This window comes from Odocoileus virginianus, chromosome 27 (assembly GCF_023699985.2).
Source record: "Odocoileus virginianus isolate 20LAN1187 ecotype Illinois chromosome 27, Ovbor_1.2, whole genome shotgun sequence".
NCBI classification, from domain to species: Eukaryota; Metazoa; Chordata; class Mammalia; order Artiodactyla; family Cervidae; genus Odocoileus; species Odocoileus virginianus.
The window spans coordinates 19,850,361-19,874,364 of NC_069700.1; the positions used below are offsets into that span (position 1 = coordinate 19,850,361).

Consider the following 24,004-nt stretch of genomic DNA (forward strand, 5'->3'; position numbering starts at 1 on the left):
TCTGGAATTTACTTTTAAAATTTAAGTGTTTGTTTAAGAATGAATTGCTGCAAGAGGTTACTATTACTTACCTAGCTTAAGTATGCATAAAATAAGTGAATGAGACAAGGAGAGGGGGTAGAATAGTGATGATTTTATGTAAGATTCTTAGATTGTCCTTTTCTTGCAAGTTGGGATGATGGTGGGTCTCTCAGAAGATTCTAGGGTCCTGTTGGTATAATCTCCTTAATTTTCCAAGTTTTAACACAGCAAAGCAATTGTATGTAAGCAAAAATGATAGTCATTGTTTTCAGTTTGTTTTTATAAAGCTATGCTGCTCCAATCAAAATTGAAGATGTGTTTAATGTCTGAGCAATTTTGAAAGGATCGATTTCAGCGGAAAAGATGACTGGCTGGCTGATCTCTCTGACAAGTATCAAAATACTACTTTTGGCAGGTGAGTGAATGTGTTTTGAAGAGATTTTAGGGAGACCACAACAGGTTACCTTGAGAACTAGTTTATTGATACTTAAATATTATTGGAAAAGATTGAAGGCAGGAGGAGAAGGGGACGACAGAGGATGAGATGGTTGGATGGCATCACTGACTCAATGGACATGAGTTTGAGCAAGCTCCGGGAGTTGGTGATGGACCCGGAAGCCTGGCGTGCTGCAGTCCATGGGGTCACAAAGAGTCGGACATGACTGAGTGACTGAACTGAACTGAACTCAACTGAAATATCATTGGGGATGACATACTAGTGTCTGCTCTAAGTCTGAATTTTCTGCTTAATATTTTTTTTTCTGTTTAGTAGTTGAGGTTGTACATTAAACAGTTATAAATATATACTTTAATTTTTAACAGCCAGTGGAAGTTGCTGTTATAATCTAGAGCTTTTAATAATAACTTATAATCTTCTTTTTATACTTCCTTTTTGAGCTATACGATGCAGTTCTTTTTAGATTTTATTACTTTATCTTCCCAAAGGAAGGCTTAGCCTGTCTTAGCAACGAATGGCCAACTAAAATTTTCTTTTCTGAAATTGTGTCTCTACTTTTCTCAGCGAATTCAGTTATCCTCTGTATCTTCTTGGGGGCTTCACAAGTGGCGCTAGAGGTAAAAAAATGCCTGCCAATGCAGGAGATGCAGGAGACACAGGTTCAATTCCTGGGTCAGGAAGATACCCTGGAAAAGGAAAGGGCAACCCACTCCAGTATTCTTGCCTGGAAAGTCCCATGGACAGAGGAGCCTGGGCTGCACTCCATGGGTCGCAAGGAGTCGGACACGGCTGAAGCACCTGAGTGCACACACGTCTAATACAGCTTTGAGGGCGAGTGTGAGCTGGTCTGGCCAGAGTGCCACCAATGATTGTGTTCTTGTGAATGTGCCTTTACTGTTAGTGCAAGTTCATGTTCCCAACGTAGAGTGAGGCCAAACAAGCTGAAATGTCACAGTTTGGAGCAGAGAAATGTTTATTGCAGCGCTATGCAAGGAGAATGATAGCTCATCCCCTGGTGGGGGTGGGAAAGAAAACAAACCTGAGTTCTCTGAAGGGTTTCATCAAAGCCATTATAAAAGCCAGATGAGAGTCAGGGGTCGAGGGGGGAGGTGGGGGGGTGGGTCATCGGGTCAGCGGTGCACAATTCTGACAGATGATGGCGAGGAAACAGGATGCTGTCACAGAAGGTTAACATTATCAGTCCTCAGGCTCCTGAAGGCCTGGGGCTCTGTGCTAGGCTCATCTAGTAGTTAAACATCTTCCATTTGGTGGGGGATTTTCATATTTGCAGAGCAGCTTAGGAAATGCTAATCAAATACTGTTACCCCGATGCCTCAGAGAGTAGGTAAAGCAGAGGCTATGGGGAAAAGCCTCTTGGCCCCCCCACCCCCTCCAGGGAAGGCCCCATGGGGTCCTCCTCAGTTACATCATCACTGGGCACTGTGCCTCCCGCATATAAGTACTCGGAAGCCCTGGGCTTGCCAGAGTTGGAGGGGCTTTGATGATCCTTTAACTTCTCTGATACCGAAACTGCAAAGTGTTTCGTAGGCCTCACTGAGGAGCTGACTGATTTTTGCTGGCTTTACCTCGGACAAGGAATGTCCATCCAGGAGCACCCTCAAAAGATGACGCATTGATAACGTCATACTCAGCCTCCACTCTGTATGGGAGAATCCAGTTTAGCCTAGTGTGCAAGTCTATAGTGTTGCTTTTTTTTTTTTTTTAATTCCATCAACTGATTCATGCTTCACTGCTTCTCTGAGCAGGCAAAGCAAAAATTTAGAGGATTCTGTATCTATTTGGGGAGTCATTCTGATCATGTATTCAAAAGAGGATGGTGTGCTGAGTAGGAGGATTAAAATAGAGATAGCTTCTGAAAGTTTCTGGGAAGTGGAAATATTAGAAATAAGTGGTAACTGTAAAATATGACCTGATGAATAAAGAATTCGCCTGCAATTCAGGAGACGCAGGAAACACAGGTTTGATGCTTGGGTCAAGAAGATCCCCTAGAGGAGGGCATGGCAACCCACTCTAGTATTCTTCCTTAGGTAGAGGAACCTGGTGGGCTGCAGTCCCTGGGGTCACAAAGAGTCGGGCATGCTGAGCTAATGAGCACACATACGCACATAAAACTATGACCACCTGATTAAACAGTGAGAAAGAGGGAACACATCTTTCGGTTTCCAACAGGAACCAAATGTATCCTTTAGGCTTCTCCCAAAGGAAGTGGAAATTCAGGATAGTCTTGGTGAACATTGGGTTTTTGGATGTCTAGGATCAGTCAGAACTTTTCCTAAAATGGGAGTTTTGAAGGTGTGATTCTCCAGACTGAAAGCACAGTGGCACTTTGTCAGAAATGCAAATTCTTGGGCTTTACCCAGATTACTGAAGCAGAAACTCTGGGGGTGGGGCTGTTGTTCTAGGCTGTATCAAGCCCTGTTGGTGATTCTGAGGAATGCTAAAAGGAAGCTGGGGGATTTAATTTGCACACTGAAGCCAGTGTTTCTCCTCTTCACTTACAGTGCCTTGTCTGAATATCCACATTGAACCTGAAGAAGGTAGCCTCGCAGGGGGGACGTGGATCACAGTCATTTTTGATGGTAGGTTTTGGTCTTGCTGAATGCAAGTTTCTTATTTACTGATCTAAAGAATCCTAAAGGATGTGAGTCTTTGGTTTTCTTCTTGTCTAAGGACAGATGTAAAAGAGGTTCTGAAGGGGGATGGACCTACTGAACACTCTCTCTGTTACTATTAATAGATGCCCACTTGCTAATGTCACATCACACCATTCTGTGTTTGGGTCTATTTCCTTATTCGGAGCTGTGGAGTGGACTCAAGGAACCCTGATGAGATGATCCACATGTAGCAGAGAACTTGGCAATGTGTCTCCAGGACCTTGGTTATCTTCCTTGTTGATAATCCTACATGTGGGAGTTTCTAAACCATGGTTCAGTGTCTCCATCTTTCTCCACAATAAAGAGTAACTTTCAGGGTTGGAGAAATCTTTCCTGGATCTAGATGGATGGACCTGAAAAGAGAATTTTTAAAAAAGTAAAGTCTTAAATTAAAACACTCATTCATATGGCATTCCGAATGCCTTTGGAAATAAGGAGCCTTTGAATTTTGGGTAAACTCAGTGCCTCCCACTGCCCCCATGTGGCATGTTTTTGTATTGCCCAGTGTGGATTACAGCTCTGTTCAGCCCGAGACTCCCCTGTGCCTTGTGTTCAGGTTTGGAGCTGGGTCTCCTTCAACCTGCCAACGGCTCTCAGCTGGAGATCCACCTGGTGAATGTGGCCCTGCCCACGCTGCCCAGCATCCCCTGTGACGTCTCTCCTCTCTTCCTGGATGTCCCAGCCGTGATGTGCAGGACCAGGTACCCGGGACTGAGAAGGCCAGATGGGATGAGTACTTTCTTCATCTCTGTAGCTTTTGGTGGTGAATTAGAGCAACTCGTGCAGTGATTGCATTTACCAATATAGTTCCCTATCAGGGCTTTAGGGCTTAATGAGGATGAGATATGGGAAAGGATGAGACTATGGGAAAGATTTTTGAGAATTTTACAATATTTATAAGAAGGAGTTGGATTCTGTTTCCAGTTGTTGATTTTTTTTTTGCAAGGTTTCTATTGCTATTCAAATTTTAGTAAATGAGGCCATTTTACCATCTTCTTCCCTGGTGGCTTAGATGGTAAAGAATCTGCTTGCAGTGCGGGAGACCTGGGTTCAATCCGAGTCAGGAAGATCCTCTGGAGAAGGGAATGGCAACCCACTCCAGTATTCTTGCCTGGAAAATTCCATGACCAGAGGAGCCTGGCAGGCTACAGTCTATGGGGTCGCAAAGGGTCAGACAGGACTGAGCAACTATCGCTTTTGGAATAGGCATAATTGTAATGACTGTACATTAACTAAAAACCAGTTAGAAAGGAAATTCACTTTAGTCTTCAGTTTCTTTTCTGAGTTCGATGTGATGTTTATAGGATTCCAGGTTTTCTATTGTCCTACTTAAGTTTTCGTTGGCCACCAAAGTTTACCCTAGTTCATTCTTTAATATCTTAGACATGCTGCCTGAAAGTGGATCATTGGTTAAGAGAAAAGGAAATTATGATTTCCTTTTGTTTTCTGTTCCCTCTTTCAGGAAAGCTCCCCCTCTTCCATCTCTGCCTATTGAACCAACCATACTGCAAATACTCCCTTGCCCCTGAACAGTCAACTGTGTATCATCTTTCCCTTCCTTCACAGGGGGACAAGTAAGAATTGAAATCTAGGCTTTGAGGAAGGAGCATTCTAGGAATTCATCCACATGATGTGTGTGTTTGTGTGTGTGTTACACACTTTTTTGTGCAATTCATCTTCCTTGAGGGAGGACCTTTTTGTAATTAACACAAAGGCACAGTATGCACAGTCTTAGTGGCCCTGTTTCCTCAGCTTTTTGTTTCTCCTGACACTATGGCAGCTGCTCACTTTCAGATTCATCCTCATGGAATTAAGTGCTTTGAAGACAGAGAATGTGATTAACTCATCCTTGTAGTCCTTATGATGCTGAGCATAATATTTTGCTAGTAGAAGATGCTCAATAGATATTTCTTAAACTGAAGTTCCTTATCGCATTACTACAGGGAGAGATGATTTCCACAGGTTATATAATATTTTGGGGAATAGAGTTCTTGCAAGAACTTGCTATGAAATAAGTCAACACTCTTAACAATTTGTATGTTCTATCTCCTCAACCCCAACATACTAGTAACTTTAAGATGCACCATTGACTTTTTATCACCATTTTAGAAGAAAAGAAATACAACCCTCTTAAATGTACTCATTGATTGGAAGATGAATATCAAATTAAATTAGCACTCAAGTGTGGGAAAATAATCAATGAAATACTGTCATTATCATAAAAAGACATGTCTGAGTTTGCAAAATTTGGCACTGGAGCATCTAAAATCAGTACTGCCCAACCAAAATATAATGCGAGCCACAAAGAAAACTTAACATTTTCTAGTAGTCACTTAAAAAATTCAAAAGAAAGAGGTGAAATTAATTTTAATGATACATGTTATTTAGCTCAACATATCTGAAATACTGTCATTTTGCATGTAGTCAATATATAAATTATTAATGAGCTACTTTATACCCTTCTTTGCATACAAAGTCTTCAAAACCCAGTGTGTATTTTACCTTAATAGAATATCTTAATTGGTACTAGCCACAATTCTTCTTTTTTTAATAAATATTTTATTTATTTCTTTATTTAGGGCTACACTGGTGTTTGTTGCTGTGTGCACGCTTTCTCTAGTTTTGGGGAGCAGGGGCTCCCCTCTAGCTGCAGTGCATAGGCTTCTGTTTGCAGTGGCTTCTCTTGTTGCAGAGCACAGGCTCTAGGGTGTGCAGAGTCAACTGTGGCATAGATTCAGTTGCTTGGCAGCATGGGGAATCTTCCTGGAGCAAGGCTTGAACCTCTGTCCCCTGCATTGGCAGCCAGATTCTTAACCTCTGACCCACCTGGGGACAGTGAAGATTTAAATATTTTGGGTAATGCTAAAGCTTTTAGGATAAGTTTTGGAGGGGAGACACTTCTAAAATCTAACTCCGTATTCATCATATTCTCCTCTCACAAAAATCAGACTGAATGGCAGCCTTGAAAAGGCAAAGAAATCCCTGTGATCTTCATGAAAAGAGGAGTGAAGGTCTAGGACTCTCTGGGGGATAAGGGGAGTGTTTATGGGCTGCTGGAATAAGTGTTAAGTCAAGAGTTTTTGGCAACATGTAAAATCAATGCCTTTTATCAGAAAGGGCCTAGGACTCAGGTCTTACTTTGCCCTTCACATTGGTGTTTACATACCCAGGTCCCTTAATCCATTAATTGTTGTTATTTAGTTGCCAAGTCATGTGTGATTCTTTGTGACCCCATGGACTGTAGCCTGCCAGACTCTTCTGTCCGTGGGATTTCCCAGGCAAGAATACTGGAGTGGGTTGCCATTTCCTCCTCCAGGACACCTTCCCCAACCCAGGGATCAAACCTGAATCTCCTACAGTGGCAGGAGGATTCTTTCCCACTGAGTCACTTGGGAATCCCCTTTATATGGAACTCATTATTTTTTAAATAGAAACTAGAGTATATTATCTGTCAAATTCCCTTCCAGCTCTTTACAGGACAGAATTTTTAAAATTTCAGGAACTTTCAATAAAAGATCCATAACTTCTTTTGCTGAAGGATCCAATCTTTAAAGTCTAGTGAATGTATGGGTAGAGGAGGGAAAAAGTGAAATACAGGAATCCTGGGTTAGCTCTGCTTCACAGGTGCAGAGGGCTTCCCAGATAGCTCAGCTAGGAGAGAATCTGCCTGCAATGCAGGGGACCCTGGTTTGATTCCTGTGTTGAGAAGTTTCCCTGGAAAGCGGACAGGCTACCCACACCAGTATTCTTGGGCTTCCCTGGTGGCGCAACTGGTAAAGAATCTGCCTGCAATGCGGGAGACCTGGGTTTGATCCCTGGGTTGGGAAGAGCCCCTGGAGGAGGGCATGGCAACTCACCCCCCTGTTCTTGCCTGGAGAATTCCATGGACAGAGGAGCCTGGTGGGCTGCCGTCCATGGGGTCCCTAAGTGTCAGACATGACCGAGTGACTAAACACACACACACACACACACACACACACAGGTGCAGGAAGGAAGTTTGAAGTAGTGAAGTTGGACTGGCAGCTTTAGCAATTCATGTTTTTTTAAAAAATAATTTTATGCATTATTTATTTTTAATTAGAATATAATTGCTTTACCACACTGTGTTGGTCTCTGTTGTAAACAATGTGAATCAGCTATAAGTATGCACATATCCCCTGCATCTTGAGCCTTCCTCCCATCCCCTTACCCCGCCCTCCCAGGTCATCACGGAGCACCGAGTTGAGCTCCCTGTACTACACAGCAGCTTCCACTAGCTATCTATTTTACATATGGTAGTGTCTAGATATTGGAGAAGGAAATGGCAACCCACTCCAGTATTCTTGCCTGGAGAATCCCAGGGACGGGGGAGCCTGGTGGGCTGCCGTCTATGGGATCACACGGAGTCGGACACGACTGAAGTGACTTAGCAGCAGCAGCAGTGTATAGATGTCAGTGCTACCCTCTCAATTCATCCCACCCTCTCCTTCCCCACCATGTCCACAAGTCCGTTCTCTACATCCGTGTCTCTATTTCTGTCCTGCAAATAGGTTCATCAGTTCTATTTTTTCTAGGTTCCATGCATATGCGTTCATATATGATGTTTGATTTTCTCTTTTCTGACTTACTTTACTTTGTATGACAGACCCTTTATTCATCTACATCACTACAAATGACTCAGCTTCGTTCCTCTTTATGGCTGAGTGATATTCCATTGTATCCGTGTACCACATCTTTCTCCATTCCTCCGTCGATGGCAGTTCATGGGTGATTCATACGGATTTCCACTTTCTGCCCTCAGATCTCTGCCATCTGAAGCACAGGAGGGTGTGTACTCCCTGGAAGTGCAGGCTGGCGGACAGGTGGTAGGCAGTCCACATCCAGGACCACAAGACAGCTGCACTTTCAAGGTGGGTTCCAAGGATGGAAGAAAGTGTGTTAGCCTCATCTGAGGGTGTGCTTACGCTGTCGACAAGCAAGTTACACCTCAGCTAGGGAGTCTGTCTGCTTTGCCAGGATGAGAGGACAGGTAGATGATAGTTACGGGGTTTCTGAGACTATCTTAAGAAAGAAAGTATAGAGCATGTGAATGTCAGGATCTTGCTAAGTGTTTTATACTCATTAACTTAATACAACAATTTTATGGGGTAGCTTTTTATTATCCTGCTTTTACAGGTGAGAAACCTGGGAGTCAGGGAGATTAAATAATTTGGCCGTGTCATCCAGTTCATAAATTGCAGAGCCAGGATTTGAATCTACATCTAAATCCTCATTTAAATGGAAGCCCATAGAGGAGCCTCAAAGATTACCATTGGGCATCGGTGCTTCATCTTACAGAAATCATCTGGAGTGTCAGCGTGGTGAAGGGACTTGGGGACCCAAGTTGTGCCTTCCTCTCTGCTTCATGGTTGATTTCTGCTTCTCCATCCAGTCCTCAACTGAAAGGGCATTTGCTGCTGGAATTCTCCTTCAAGCTCAGAGACAGCCAAAAGTAATCAGAGTGGGGCGGGGTGGGTGTGGTTGGGGGAGTGAGAGAGAGTTTATGAGCCAATGCCTGGGCTTATTTTAGAGCTTCCATATGCATTAATTTTATGTTGGGGCTTAATGTTGTTTAGTCTACTGTCCATTTCAGGTTGGTTTTATTAATACACTAAAATAATCTCTGAAAGCATAGGTTCTAGACTTTCCATAATGGGCACTGGTTCAGCAGGGCCCCTTGCCACGGTTGTACTTCCCACAAGGAGCCTCCGTTTAGAAGGGTGCCTAAGAACACAGTTTAGTTATTATAAGACAAGTCTTCATTTTCCAAATTCATCTCTCATACGATCTGCATTTTAATATAGGCATAGGCAATTCATCTTTAGAATTTGCCATCAATTCACATTTAGCAACTTGTTTCTCCCTGCAAAGGAATCTTGTTTTCCAGAATTTTGCTTCTGCACATATGGGGCAGAAAGAAAAAAAAAAATTATTCTTTTTTTATTAAGACTCGCACCACCACCTCTACCCTGTCTCAATGAATAAAACAGAAGAGAGATGGCCGGGCATGGTCCTTAATCACCATGCTGTTTTTGGTTTTGATGGCCTTTCACCCCAGATAATAGTTTTCCTACTGATTAAAAGATTGGGAAGGAGAGAGAGGGGAAAGAAAAGAAACACTTCCTAAAATCACACATTAAAGAAAGCAAGTCCATCAGTGGTTCCCCGAACTCAGTAAGTTGATGAAAAATCACCAGGGGATGCAGTTAATGAGAGGCATTCTGAGCTGAAGGAAACCCGGTGTCTGCCTTTGTTTAGGGACTGGGACTGGGGGAACTGTGTGTATTAAAAATTAATTCCACCTCACCAGTCCACTCCAAAGAGCCTGCTGCAGGCACTGACAAGTTAGAACAGCTCACAGAAGGTTTATCAAGCAGCTGGTGGCTCGGCTTTGTCACTCTCATCCTCTGCTTTTCAGCTCCCCATCTTGCTGCTGCCGACCCCACTCGGGCTCAGGGATCAGCATGCGGAAAGCTGGATTTGGAAGCTCATTAATTTTTCACTCTGTCATGTCTCTAGCTTGGTGGGTGACCAGAGGCCTGTTTCTCTTAAAAAAGTACCGTTTTATGTCATGTCAGCTCACAGAGAAATCACAAGTGAAGCCCTTTCCGAGGTTTCCCTCTGAGCCTGCTCCACCACCCTGAGGACCTGGGAGGGCTGATCAAGGAGTCGCTTTCTCTCCCCTGTTCTTCTGGAGGAAGGCACACAGCTGAAGGGCAGACCTTGTATTTTAAGCTGGAAATTGACGGGTGTGTTTTCTTGTGTGGTTTGGACTTGGTTGTTTTATCTGCCTCCATTTCTAACATCTGGGAGATGGAGCAGTAACCACTGCTCTATTTCACGAAGCTGGCATGATAAAGTCCCAGTGGGCATGACGGTGGTCCGAGAGGTGTCCCGGTAGGAGGTGGAGGTCTGGGTGCGGGAGGAGACTGGGAGAGGGTGAGTGTATGTTGGCAAGTGTGTGTGGAGCTGTTAATCTTTATCCTTCGGTGCCATCAGAGACGGCTCCCAGCCTGTGAAGTCACAGCATTCTTATTTTGACCCCTGGACTGTACATATTTCCTGTGCACTCTTTTCTAACCTTTTCTGTTAGGAAGGGAGGAAACTAACCTTGATGACAGACTGCACAGCTGTGTGAATCAATACGTAAGGCCGCACTTGCCCAGACACTATCAATGTCTGTTGATTCACGATGTTTGATGAGGGCTGGTGATTAATACCGGAGTAACTCTTCAGTGACCTTCTCCCTGGGAAGGTGGACTCCTGGGGTGCTGGAAGCTGACCAAGCCAAACAATTTGCTTTCTTGGCAAACGGGAGGTACTGTAGGTTTGGGGAGGGAAAGTGGTCTAGGTGTCTGTAAGAGATGGGGGTGAGGGTAGCAGGATGGGGAGACTGGGTTTCCTCCTGGGTGAATTATTAGCACATGGCTCAAACTTTGGCCAGGGCTGTCTATCCTTATGATTCTCCGTTTCTTCCCACTGGCCCTGACTGTGAAATGCTGTAACTGGGCTAACCCAGAGGATGATAGGTGATATGGAATTCCTGGAATTGTCTCCATTTCTCCTCTGATTCCGGGCAGTGGGTCAGTTATCTCAGATGGGGCCTCTACATGCATTCACAAAAATGTAAATGTCTTCTTATACCAGGCTGTGCCTAGGGATACAACCAATGACTTAGCCATTGCCCCTGCCTCTCTGGAACTTATATTTAGCAGATGGTGTGCTTCAGGGGGTGACTTGAGTGCCATGACCAGGCTTCCCCTGCCTCTCCCATCAATGCTGGTTTCCTCTTCAGAGAATAATGTTGCTTTTCATTCGTTGAATCATGTTTCCCTCCCAAAAGGCACATTCCATTTTCCCGAACAAATCTCCTTTGCATATCTCTCAAACTTCTAATTTTTCGTGGCTTGCTAGTCCCTACCGAGGTGCTGGCTGATAATAATTTAAGTTGCAATCCTTTCAATTTAAATAAGCAAATTATTGTCCAGAAGAGTTTAAAAAAAAACACTTCAAGACCCCAAGATATCAAGTTGCAATAATGGAATTAAAAGGTTGGTATTTTAAAGCATGGCTTGCCTACCTTGCCTTTGGTAAAACATGCTCCTGTTATGACCGGTGGGCAGGTAGACACAGACTTGCCCAGGTGTGAGTGATAATGGTGCAGGGGAGACTCATGACCTTGTCAGATTCCCTTGACCTCATCTATGAAGAACTGTGATAACATCTATCGTGTCTGCTTCACAGAAATATCATAAAGATGCAAAGAAGTAGAAGTGATTTGAGGAAATACAGTGACTTGCTTCCTGAGATGAATGATCTGTGAGGAATGACACGCTGCTTGTGTGTGTTTTTGTGCTATTCTAATGGAATGCTTACCGTGATAACATTTTCTAAACAGTTTTCCAGGGCACAGACACCAATTGTTTACCGAGTTAATCCACCCAGTGGAGTTCCAGGTGAGAAATCTATTAAGAAAGGAATAAATAAGAATCTCTTTACCAAGGCTATCGCAAACTCTTTGACCCTGGTAGGTGGTCTCTATACACAGGAAAATCTTACCACTTCTCTGATGTCGTTTTGAAGGTGAGTGTCAACCTCTGGTTGACTTTAAACCTGGTTTGGTTTCACCTCTGGGCACTTTTGCTCTATTACTTCACTGATAATCAAAGGAATCCTTATGTGAAATGAAAGAGAGACCAGCAAAATCAAACCAGGTGTTGCTGGAGAATGGAGAAAATAGATATCATCATCACGCTTAAGTTTATAATCATCCACATACTAGCAAACCTTTATTGACCCTTGCTGGGAGCCAGGATCTGTTCTAAGCTTTTGGTTTATGTTATCTCCTTAGATCCTCAAAACACCTAGTGCTATAAGAACTATTATTAGTTCCATTATGGAGATGAGAAAATGAGGTACCATAAAGTTAAGCAATTTGTTTAAAGGCATACCCCTAATGAGTGGTCAAGCTGAGGTTTGGACCCAGACAGAATCTAGAGTGGGCCCATGTACCTTACATTATATTTTGTGTTGAGCTGAGTTGGGGGCCACTTGGAAGGCCATTAACTCTGGCCCTAATTCTGGGAGTTTGTTTATGAGTTAGAGAGCACACTGATATGCAGAGACCAAGAGGAGAGAAAAAAAGAGAGAGAAAGCTGGTGGGGTTGAGGCTGGATGTAAAAGAAAGTGTTGCAACTAAGACCTGCCAAGCCTACTTTAAAACTAAGTAGTAAACAGAGCTAGAATTACATACAATTTGCAGTCTGATTCTTGACAAATTCCTGTATCTATTTTAGGTTTTTCATTTGTTCAGGGATTCCAGATGGTATAAGTATGGGGATACAAGTTCAATTTTTACATGTGATTGGGTCTCAGTGCACGAACTGATCTAGTTTCGAATGGCTCAAGAATGTCAAAATGAATATCTGAGTCACTGAAAAGTGTCTGTACTTCTTGGTGCATGTGTGTGTATAGACACAGATGATATATGTATTTTTTAAATTACATCCTGAAGAATATGAATTTGGCATCATTAGTGCACATTATTCACAGATCTGTTCCTTTCTACTCATCTCAATAATCAAGACATGATCATGTTTTGTTATAAAGAGATGTGACTTGTGAAAGTCACATGCCATCATTTTGCTCCCCCTGCTCTGGTGTTAGAAAACTCCTGTTTGGACGATAGAAGCCTTGTTAGGATGAAAGATGAGGAGGGAGCCTGTTGTGAGAGGTGTGACACAGGGTACCGGCTGGCACTCAGATTCATCAGGGCCATCTCTGCCACCCAGTTTGAGTTCTTCACACTGTCTTCTCCACCTTTGGGAGAACTGGTTGGAGTGGTCCCCCTGGGCAGGATCCACACGGCTGCATCTTTGAAATCACTTTCCAGACGATTACTCTCATTTCCTTTGGGAAGCCTGCCCAGAGTAGCAGCCGCGGAGATGGGGGAGGTGGTGGGGATAGCGGAGATATGTTGTGAGCAGTTGATTTCCTATATGTGGTTAACAGTCGTCCACTGTGATGTGGAATCCACCCCCTACCTCCCCCAGCACATGGTCTGGCTTAGCCATTTGTCAGCTGCTGTTGGGTTTCTTTGTTTAGAAACAAAACAAAAACTCACGGGAATTCCTAGTTTCTATAACCTGCTATTCGTTTTAAAAATTGTGCCCATCAGTTGTAGAAATCATGCCAGCCAAACCCAGGAAACTGATCATTTAACCCTAATGAAATGAAGGTGAATTATTTTGCTAGACGGCAACAGTAGTAGAGACCTTCAGACTCTATGCGCTGTGCTGTGATTAGTTGCTCAGTCACGTCCAATTCTTTGCGACCCCATGGACTGGAGCCCTGGGTGCCCCACAGGGCCCCTCTATCCATGGAGATTCTCCAGGCAAGAATACTGAAGTGGGTTGCCATGCTCTCCTCCAGGGTGTTTTCCCAACCTAGGGACTAAACCAGGTCTCCTGCATCACAGGCAATTTCTTTACCGTCTGAGTCACCAGAGAAACTCAAGAATACTGGAGTGGGTAAATTATCCCTTCTCCAGGGGATCTTCCCAACCCAGAAATTGAACCAGGGTCTCGTGCATTGCAGGCGGATTCTTTACCAGCTGAGCTACCAGGGAAGCCCTTGGCTTCCGCCAATTCCATGACCTTTGTCTAAGTCAACTAACTTCCCACTCATTCTGCTCATTCTCTGGTCAAGTGCTTGCGGTACTTCCTGGAAGTTTCCCATTGTTTTAGGACTAGTCATCCAATGACTGCAGATAAAATCACTGCCTATTAATAAAACATATGCACAGTATGTCAGGAAGCATTACTTCTTGGTCATGTTCTTTTTTGGCCTTAAGTGTAGCCATGAAGAAATTCAAAGTCCTCTGAAGTCAGTGGCCTCATGAGCCCTATAGGTGCCCTTTTCTCTTCTAATTTTGAGGTTCTGTGTAGTTAACCAGCACCTCTGTTATCTCTTAGCATTGTGATACTGGAAGATGACAGCCTCAATGGTTAAATTCTATTTTTACTTGGAAGGCATACTCTTGCAGGTTGTGGGATTGTATGGTGAACTTGAACTGCATTGCCTTGCTATGCTGTGTTTGCTTCAAACCTTGCTTCATGCATTTCCACAGATTTGAATCTATGTGTTTTTCAACTCTGGAGGAAGTCAGCTCACGTAGCATCTGGTGTGGGCCCCAGAAGTTTTCTGAGAAGGGGCTGCTCTAGATTTCTTTCCCAGGTCCTCTGAGCAGAGAAGTTGGGGGTAGTGCTGAGAGTGCCCTTGGTGAAAAGAGTTGTTGATGCTTGCACCCCTATTCCTACAAACTCAAAAGAGGCGAGTATCAGGGAAAAACTTGCTACCCAATGGGAATCTCTGCAAACTGCATAGAGGAGACCCAGCTGAGAAAGTCATCCATTCATCAGTGAGCAAGGCAGTGCCAACTGCCTGTGGATCCCCATTTTGCCCAATGTTTGAACATGAGTATTTTTGTTGAATGAATAACAGGTGCAGTGGCTCATTCTTTAAGCCAGGGCTCTGTTGCTCTCTCATGTCCTTCTTTCTGACTTCCTACCCGATTGGTTCATCTGTGACATTTATCTTTTGTACTCTGAGATATAGAAAAAAGTTTAGTATTTTTGAATATCCATCCAGATCGTGTGATATGAGCCTTCTCTTATCACATGTGTCCAGAAGAAAGTCACATGGAGCACTCCCAAAGAATATTATACTTAATCCTGTGTAGGTGAGTGGTCTGTACACAGCCAAGAGCAGGGAACAAGGCAGTGTATTTCAGCAGGCCCCTCCCTCCCTTCCTCTATCCCTCCCTCCTGGGGACTAAGGAAGCCCTGCTGTTCCTTCTGCTCCATACCTACGTGATAAAGTCTGCAATGGCAATGATTGATTGTTTTTGTTTCTTTGATATCAATGACTGGGTCATACTTGGTGATCCTTTCCTGTTGTACAATTTATAAAAATGTGTTCATATTCTGAGTCACTACCAGCTTGGCCATTTTGAGTAGTGGTAACTGAAAAAGAAATACCGTTTATGTTATATATTTAGAGTGTGAGCTGAATAGGTTAATTAAAAATTTTTTATTTTCAAACAGGAAAGCTAATACATGTGTATGGCTGGATTATCACCGGAAGGTCGGAAACCTTTGATTTTAATGCTGAGTACATTGATAGGTAAGTGTGAGCTTGTTTCTGTGTTCGACCTGTTACTGATATGCAGGATTGCTCCCTGAGACTGGCTTCCTTGATAGCAATAAATTGTGAGCAGTTGGCACAGAACTGCTATTTTCCTCTTTGCAGTTTATGGTCCCTGGTGAGCTGGGCTTCAGCAAACTTGGCTAATGTAATTGCAACTGGTCGATTAAGTCGGTCCATTTATTTACTGACAACTAGTCACTCTGGGCACAGTGTGAGTTGTACTGTAATTGCATCTGTGGATTTTCTTTCTTGATTCTTCCCCTTTTCCCTCTTGTTTCTCAGGCTGGAATAAATCCTTTATAAGCATGTGTGAACTTGACCACTGTAACATCCTTGTTTGTTATCCATCTGTGTATTTAGAAATTCTGTTAGTGTGATCAGAGGAAAATGTGGAAAATGTACAGAAAGCCATTGGATTATTTTTAAAATTTATTTTATTGAAGTCTAGTTGATTCACAATGTTGTGTTGATTTCTATTGTACAGCAAAGTGATTCAGTTTTATGTATATATATATATATGTATATACACATTCTTTTTCATAGTATTTTCCATTATGGTTTATCACAGGACACTGAATATATTTCCTTGTGCTATACAGTATGATCTTATTGTTTATTCATCCTATTAATATATGTAATAGTTTGCATCTGTTAATCCCAAACTCCCAATCTTGTCTTCCTCCTCTTCTTCTCCCCCTTGGCAACCACAAGTCTATTTTCTATGTCTGTGAGTCTTTCTGTTTTGAAGATAAGTTCATTTGTGTCATATTTTAGTTTCCACATGTGAGTGATGTCATATGGTATTTGTGCAAGCAATTGAGTTTTTAATATTTTGGGGGAATGATTAAGGCTTCTCTAGTAGCTTAGTTGGAGAAGGAAATGGCAACCCACTCCAGTACTCTTGCCTGGAGAATCCCAGGGATGTCAGAGCCTGGTGGGCTGCCATCTATGGGGTCACATAGAGTCGGACACGACTGAAGTGACTTAGCAGCAGTAGCAGTAGCTTAGTAGTAAAGAATCTGCCTGCCAAGCAGGAGAAATGGGTTTGATTCCTGGGTCAGGAAGATCCCTTGGAGAAGGAAATGGCAACCCACTCTAGTATTCTTGTCTGGGTGATTTGATGGATAGAGGACCTTGATGGGTTACTGTACATGGGGTTGCAAAGGGTTGGGTACATAGGATGCCTATGTGACTCTTTTCACTGGAGACTTTTAAAGTGGAAAGTGATACTAGTGAATCCTTCATGCAAGGGAAGGGGAAGAACAGAACAGAAGGTGTTGAAATTGATATGTTTGTGGGAAGCTCTAAGCAACTGTGGTTACTCAGCATGAAGCAGTTATAGTGAGAATTTATAAGGTAGAAGGACCACAACCTCACGAGATGCTCTGCTGAGAGATGCCACATAGTATGTCTAATTTTTCCTCCACCCCTTGGATAGAATGGGGGATCCTCATGTTCTGCCGCAAACCTTTGATTTTGAAGTTGGCTGCTTTCAGGATCTACATTTCTGGCATAAAATGATGGTCAGGGAATTCCCTGGCAGCCCAGTGGTTAGGACTCGGCACTTTTCACTGCTGTGGCCCCAGCTGGATCCTTAGTTAGGGAGAGCAAGCTGTGCTGCGGCCAAATAATAATAATAATTGTCAACTTGTCTTGAATGGAAATTACTCTTCCCGTGGAGACTTGAAGCCCCAAGTACATCCTTGATGACATGCCATCCTCACTACTTGGTCTGGGATACTGTTTAGGAGGAACAAAGGCATACACTCCTCAGCGGCTCTGTGTAGACCCCATATAGTCAAGGGGGAGAAGATGATGATTTTTCTGGAAAGGGGCAGTGCTCCCTCACTGGTGTGAAAGTGTGGGCCACAGACGAGTGTTATGTACCCTGCCCTAGGGTTGAGGGTCTGATTTAGCATCTCCTCGGGGGGCAGTCCCCAGCTACCTGCACTAATGCCCCATAAGTTAAGAGATGACTGTTCATAACAATGTTTCCTCTGAGTTTTTCCAGAAATGTTTGAGGAGAGCCCTCCTCTTGACTTGTGTCTATTGTTTCCTTTTTGTATCCAGTCCACTGATTTTGGAAGCTCAGGGAGACAAATGGGTCACTCCTTGCTCTCTTGTGAACAGACAGACAGGATCCCGGTGAGTATCTTTCTTGCCAACATGTTATGTTTTTAGGTTCTCCCATGTGGGCATAGCACACACACAAACATCTATTTTTAATTTAAAGCACCCATGCCTGTTGACTGCCTTATCTTTAGACTTCCTAGAAATGGCACAGTCATTGATTCACAATGCAACTTGAAGTGGGTTCAGAAAGCTTTCTTGAAAACACAGGTAGCTAATAATAAGTGCTTACTGCATAAACACTTTCACACTGAAGGCAGCCAATAACCTTGTAAGTGCATACAGCTCTTAGTCTCACTTTACAGATTTGGGAGCTGAGGCACAGAGAGGTGAAGTAATTGCCCAGAGTCTCACGAAGAGCAAGTGGCAGAGCTGGGATTTGAACCTGGCTCCACTCACTAGCCTCCGGAGTTCATCTCTTAACCACTGTACTACATCCAGAGTTCATCCTTTCACCGACTGTACTGTACCAACTAGCCTGGGGAGGGGGGGGAGGTCGGGGACACTAAAATTTCAATTGTTCAATTGTACATTTATGACAAGGAAAATTTAGAAAATAAGAATCTATGTGCTTACTTTTCAGATAATCAACATTTTTCTGGCCTTTTCAAATCACTCGGGACTGAGTGGATTGACCTTCTGTACCCAGTGGCTTAGCTTTTTAGGACTAGTATTTAGAAGAGGCAAATTGTATACTGTGGTTTCTTCCTGTTATCTTTCATTTGTTTGCTTAGAATTTTCCTGTTTCAGGTTCATACTTGCTAATAGACATTTTTTTGGGGGGGGGCAGTGATAATGATCTTGCTGTCCTTGTCATAAAACAGACTTTGGAAAGAAAGAACCCAAAGGAGATGAGGAGTACGTTAAATTTTGTCTCTCACACTGTGTGTTTGACTGGTTGTGTATGTATTGATGATAACTCTAGTTAGAATTTTATTTTATTTTACTTTATAACTTTCCCGGCTAAAGAACCAGAGCTTCTGAAATGAATTGCCAGGTAATTCTTCTCTCTTACCTTTTCCTCTTCTTTCCCTAGCTATCCTATTCAGGAAGACCATGGTCTTGGGACTCTGCAGTGTCGTGTGGAAGGCAACTACATTGGTCTGTTTGAGAAGTCTTAATTTTAAATTTTAAAGTCTTATCCATCTTTGTCTCTGTGTCCGGAAAGAAGCTATTTCAAGAATTGGTTCTCCTGAGGATGATAATAATAATTATCATTTGTTGAGAATTCTCTGAGAGACGCTATAGGAAGCAGCTTAAATATAAACTAAATTAATCCTCACGCATGTACCTGTGAGGCTGGTGGGATTGTTCTTGCTTTATAGGTGAGAAAGTTGAAGCTAGTAACCAGTGGAGCAGGATTTATCATTCTTGGTCTAACTCCAAGCCAGTCCTTGCCTGCTCTATTGCTATCACATTTATCCTTTTATTGTTAGATGTTGCCATTGCTGATGGTGCGAGTCTGGAACATGTTTATTTCGAGCAGTGTTAGAGAAGTTAAGGTGTGGGTGGTAACTTGGTGATCGCTGGACTTCTTGGCTTTATGATAGCAATGTCCTGGCCCGTGTAGTTCATGCAGGTTCCTGTATTAATGTTTGTTTCTGTTTGTTACAGGCTCCCAGAATGTTAGTTTCTCAGTATTTAACAAAGGAAAGTAAGTAACTGGGAGGGACCAAATTTATTTTTATCTTACCTTATCTACTCTCTTGTCTTGCTTAGTTATCTTTAACCTTTTATAATGGAAAATTTCAAATGTATACAGAGTAGTGTAATAAAACTCCACAGACATACTTGATTCTTTTTTTTCACCTGAGTGAATATAATTGTGTCCTGTGCACTCATCTTGAAGTGATGTAAATGTTTCAATATGATAAAGATATAAGATTTGGGGAATTACTTCTTAAGTAATCTCATAATACTGGAATTTTAAAACAGTACAAAGTTCCATAAAGTGCTTTGTGTCATTCCAGGAAATGCCTTCTTCAAGATGGAAAGGGTCCAGATTTTACAGAACTCTGGAGAGAGAAATGTGGAGTCTGGATTTCTGCTTGCCTTACCTCATGTACTAAAACTATGTACTTTTCAGTGTTTCCTGAAAAGGGCATTGCCTAGCTGATATTAATTTCATTGTGAAGATAATAACACATGACCTACAGCTACTCAGCTCAACACAGGGAGATTTGCTCTCTGTGTCTCTGTCTCTTTTTTAGAAAGGAATGAAACTAGTATCTATTGAATACCTCCCACGGGCCATTTCCACACCAAGCCCTTTCACATTCATTATTCCATTTAATGCTAGTCACATTCTATAAAGTAGGGATTATTATTCCCATGTAATTTTCTAGATCAGAAAACAAACTTTGCCCCATTGGTATTCTCTAGTCATCAAAAGGAGCCAATATCTAAACAGTTTTAAAGATCACTAAGAGTTAGTGATCTTCTTTCAAGCAGTCAATCTAAAAAATGAAATCCCAGATGCAATTTTCATCCAAAACACAATTTTGTGTTTTGTTCTTTTTTTTTTGTAGGTCAGTGATACACAAGGATGCATGGCTGGTCAGTGCTAAGCAAGACCTTTTTCTGTACCAGACGTACTCAGGTACCATTTTCCTTAATTGTGTATTTTTCACCCCTTCCCCCATACCACCCTGGACCTTGGACTCTGTGCCTTCCTGCTGGCCATTTCTCTATGATCATTAACACCTGAAGCTTTTCCTGTAGTCATTGATGGCCCTTTGGGTTTGTATGAGAATAGGTTGCCTGTTGAGTGTTGGCTTTAGTTACTAAATTAAATTTTTTAATATTAAATCCAATATTTATTTATTAATTATTAAAAAGTAAATTTAAAGTAAAATTAAAATATTAAAAGAGGCTTGGTCATGGATTTTTATACAAAATCTAGGGATATAGACTGAGTAAAAGAAAGGGGAATCATCCTTATTGTACATTCTAAAAGAAAAGAGATGGCACTAAAAAATCTAAAAGCACATCTTTGTAGTTACTTTAACATCTCACCTCTGAGTATTCATTCAAGGATTTATGATTTGCTGATACAGATGCTAAGTTTGTGTTGCTATCTGATGAGTATAAAAGAAAAGCAAAATCTGAAAAGCTGGAAACTTGCATGAAATTATGAACTCAGTCCAGGAGTAGAAAGCTGACTACTGAAAATGAGTGCTAGGTTCTCAAGTTGAGTACAATCTCAAAACCACGGAAAAGTTGTGAGGCTGATTCAGATCCCAGAGGCAGCAGAATCTACCTTTGCCAAAAGTGCAAGAAATTTCCTAAGTCGAAGAGTCGATGCCATTCATTTTCTAGGTGGCCTATCTCCGTCAAAGCTGAATTTTGACTCTTGCTTTTGTTTTGGAGTGTTAACCACTCATAATTAGCCTCTTTGTACCTTCAGTTAATCAGAGAACATGCCTACTTGTTCCCTTTGAGGGGATGAAACTTAGAACTCTCAAAGTTTGATCATAGGAGCGGAAAAGATCAGAAAAAGTTAAATTCCTGGGGACTTGTGGCATATGACAGTATAACTCATTCTTTTGCTTAGAGCAAATCACAGATTCACATGTATAAATTGAGACCTTGACCAATGCATGCAGAGTTGATGCCTCCATAAAGTATAATCTCTTGTTCTGTGATGTATAAATAAGGTCCCTGAAATGAGGAGACAGATTTCCTAAGAAAGCCTCATGGTACGCAGGGATTTTTGTTGATAGCATGAGCAACCATGGAGAAACTGCATGGGAAAAACTGCATTTCCCACTCTTTTCAAATACTGATCCTGTATAGTGGCTCAGACGGTAAAGAATCTGCCTGCAGTTCAGGAGACACAAGAGATGTGGGTTCAATCCCTGGGTTGGGAAGATCCCCTGGAGAAGGACATGGCAACCCACTCCAGTGTTCTTGCCTGGAAAATCCCATGGACAGAGGAACCTAGCAGGCTACAGTCCATGGGGTCACAAAGAGTCAGACAGGACTTAGTGACACAACAGCAGCAACATGATTATATTATTAATTGGGTCACATCCTGGATTATATTTGGAAGCTTACTTTTCTTTTCCTCTTGCAGAGATACTGTCTGTGTTTCCAGAAACTGGGAGCCTTGGGGGAAGAACAGACATCACAATTACAGGAGACTTCTTTGACAACCCTGCCCAGGTTACCATTGCAGGTAAGTCGAAATGACTGAAAAGAGTTCATAGACTTGAACACTGTAGGATATTATATATCTATCTCTTTTGGCCTGGAGAGGGTGGAGGGGAAGCAATCTTTGCCTCTTCTGACTCCTCCTGGGACCCTATTTCATGGTCTTTGTCCTATGTTTGGTTGAGACTGGGAAAAGGAGGGGATTTTGGCCCTGCAGCTCTGCAAACATGTAACAGAAATAGAATGTCCTGCTGCAGATACACTCACAAATCAGAGCAAGTCCCTTTGGTGTCCCCATTTGGGGAGGGAAGAGAAGCAAGAACATAGCTCCTCTTCACAAAAGTATTTCTTTTAAGGGCTTCCCTGGCAGCTCAGATGGTAAAGAATCTGTCTGCATCGCAGAAGACCAGGGCTTAATCCCTGAGTTGGGAAGATCCCTTGGAGAAGGGAATGGCTACCCACTCCAGTATTCTACCCTGAAGAATTCCATGGATAGAGGAGCCTGGTGGGCTACAGTCCATGGGGTCCAAAAGAGTGGGACACGACTGAGCGACTAGTATTTTCACTTTTTTTCACTTTTCACTCCTTCTAAAAGGCAACCTCACTCCCTCCTTAGCCCTGTTTGTAGAAACAAGCAGGAGTGGGTGGGCATCTGCTACACAGATTCTTCTGGAATGCCCCCTTGGCAAATGCTTTTGTGGAACCTGCCTAGAACCCTTTGTTCTGCCTGATGGGATGCTCTTCTAGCTGGTGACACCAAGGATACTGGACGATGTCTTCACACTCTCCTGTCATAGTTCCTTTCCTTAGCTCGGTCATCTCCAGGGAACGGCATGGCTGGGCACTGCTTTCTTCCTGATTATTCATTCTAAGTGGCCTGTGTTCCACTGCTCTGCATTCTCTTTCTTGCCTCCTCCCACAACTTTCTCTCTACTCTCCACTTCCGGCCTTTTGCCCTGCAACAGGAGCCTGTCTACTTTAGTGTGGTCCTCTGGCCATATCTGTATCTCCATTGATATCACTACTGACATCTGTATCTAATTTAAATTTCCCCTCAGGCATTCCGTGTGATATTAGACATGTGTCTCCCAGGAGGATTGAGTGTACCACCAGGGCCCCGGATAAAGGTGCAAGGCTCTCTGCTCCTCAGGCAGGTAAGGAAGTTGCCACGGTGACATTTTTTAACCACAAGGGGCCGGAAGTAGAAAGGAAGGTGTTTGAATCTGGTCTCAGCTGTTTGATTGGCTGCTCAGTGAGCCCTGCATCATGGATCAGAGCTTTAGTTTCAGATGTAGTCTGAGCTTTACTCAGATGCTTGGCAACACTCGGCATTCCTAGCCCCAGGCGGATGAATGGCAAGTGGGGTTCAGTGGAAACCGTGATCCAGGAAGTGTAACTGCCATCAAGATGTTGCATAGTGATTGGCGGAAAAGCCTGAGCTGCCTCCTCCATCCTCTGGGTCAGTTGCACTCTGGCTCACTCTCTAAGAAGACAGAGGAACAGACTGCTTCTTCTATGCTCATAGGACAGTTAGATGAGGCAGAGGGTGGGGTGTAATGGGGGTGCATTTAAATGTTGTTTCTTTGTCCTTGTAGGCTGTCTGTTACTGTCTGTTACTGTTACTGTCTGTTACTCTGAAAAGCAGAGATATATTGTGATAGGGCCACCAGAAACAGGGCAGGGGGGCAGGTTCCACTTGTTCTTTTTTACTATTTATTTTTGGCTGGATCTTCATTGCTGCACATGGGCTTTCTCTAGTTTTGGTAAGCGGGGGTTACTCTTCGTTGTGGTGCATGGGCTTCTCACTGTAGTGGCTTCTCTTGTTGCGGAGCACAGGCTCTAGACACATGGGCTTCAGTAGTTGTGGTACGCTGGCTTAGTTGCCCCATGGCAGGTGGGATCTTCTTGGACCAAGGATCGAACCCACGTACCCTGAATTGCAAGGCGGATTCTTAACCACTGGACCACAGGGAAGTCCACCTTCTGTGTTTAAACCTCCTATCCAGTGGCTACAAATTGCAACTGTACTATGGAAGCACTTTTCTGGGAAGTGTTAGAACAGGATCTCAGGTATAGTTAGGGATGAAGGGTAGTTGGCGTCTGGAGTCCTATATGCCCCACAAGGGCTGACTTCACAGTTAAACCACAGGCAGGGAAGTTCATCTCCTGAGTCTCATCGAGGGGGACAACTTTCTAAAGAAAGGCCATTCGGGTGTAAAAACGCATGCAAAGCTTAGGCTGGGCATTCTCCAGGTCCCTAATCTGTGGTATTTACTCAGGGAAAGCTCTAATCCAAGGAAACAAATGAAGCAAGTGATGGAGAAAATATGTGTCTGGAAATACA

At 43.0% G+C, this 24,004-nt stretch overlaps 1 protein-coding gene across 2 annotated transcripts in view; it reads left to right on the top strand.

Moving 5' to 3' along the window:
• Positions 1-310: 310 nt before the first annotated feature.
• The window catches only part of PKHD1 (PKHD1 ciliary IPT domain containing fibrocystin/polyductin), a 427,795-nt gene continuing 404,101 nt past the window's right edge, over positions 311-24,004 (top strand). For both annotated transcript variants that reach the window (XM_070456320.1, XM_070456321.1), the window contains exons 1-12: positions 311-436; positions 3,001-3,078; positions 3,710-3,854; positions 7,934-8,042; positions 11,570-11,627; positions 15,276-15,354; positions 17,449-17,523; positions 18,545-18,609; positions 19,123-19,162; positions 20,037-20,107; positions 21,584-21,685; positions 22,719-22,814. In XM_070456320.1, the coding sequence (XP_070312421.1) occupies positions 385-436; positions 3,001-3,078; positions 3,710-3,854; positions 7,934-8,042; positions 11,570-11,627; positions 15,276-15,354; positions 17,449-17,523; positions 18,545-18,609; positions 19,123-19,162; positions 20,037-20,107; positions 21,584-21,685; positions 22,719-22,814 (970 nt within the window). In that variant the 5' untranslated portion in view covers positions 311-384. The remainder of the gene's footprint in view (positions 437-3,000; positions 3,079-3,709; positions 3,855-7,933; positions 8,043-11,569; positions 11,628-15,275; positions 15,355-17,448; positions 17,524-18,544; positions 18,610-19,122; positions 19,163-20,036; positions 20,108-21,583; positions 21,686-22,718; positions 22,815-24,004) is intronic.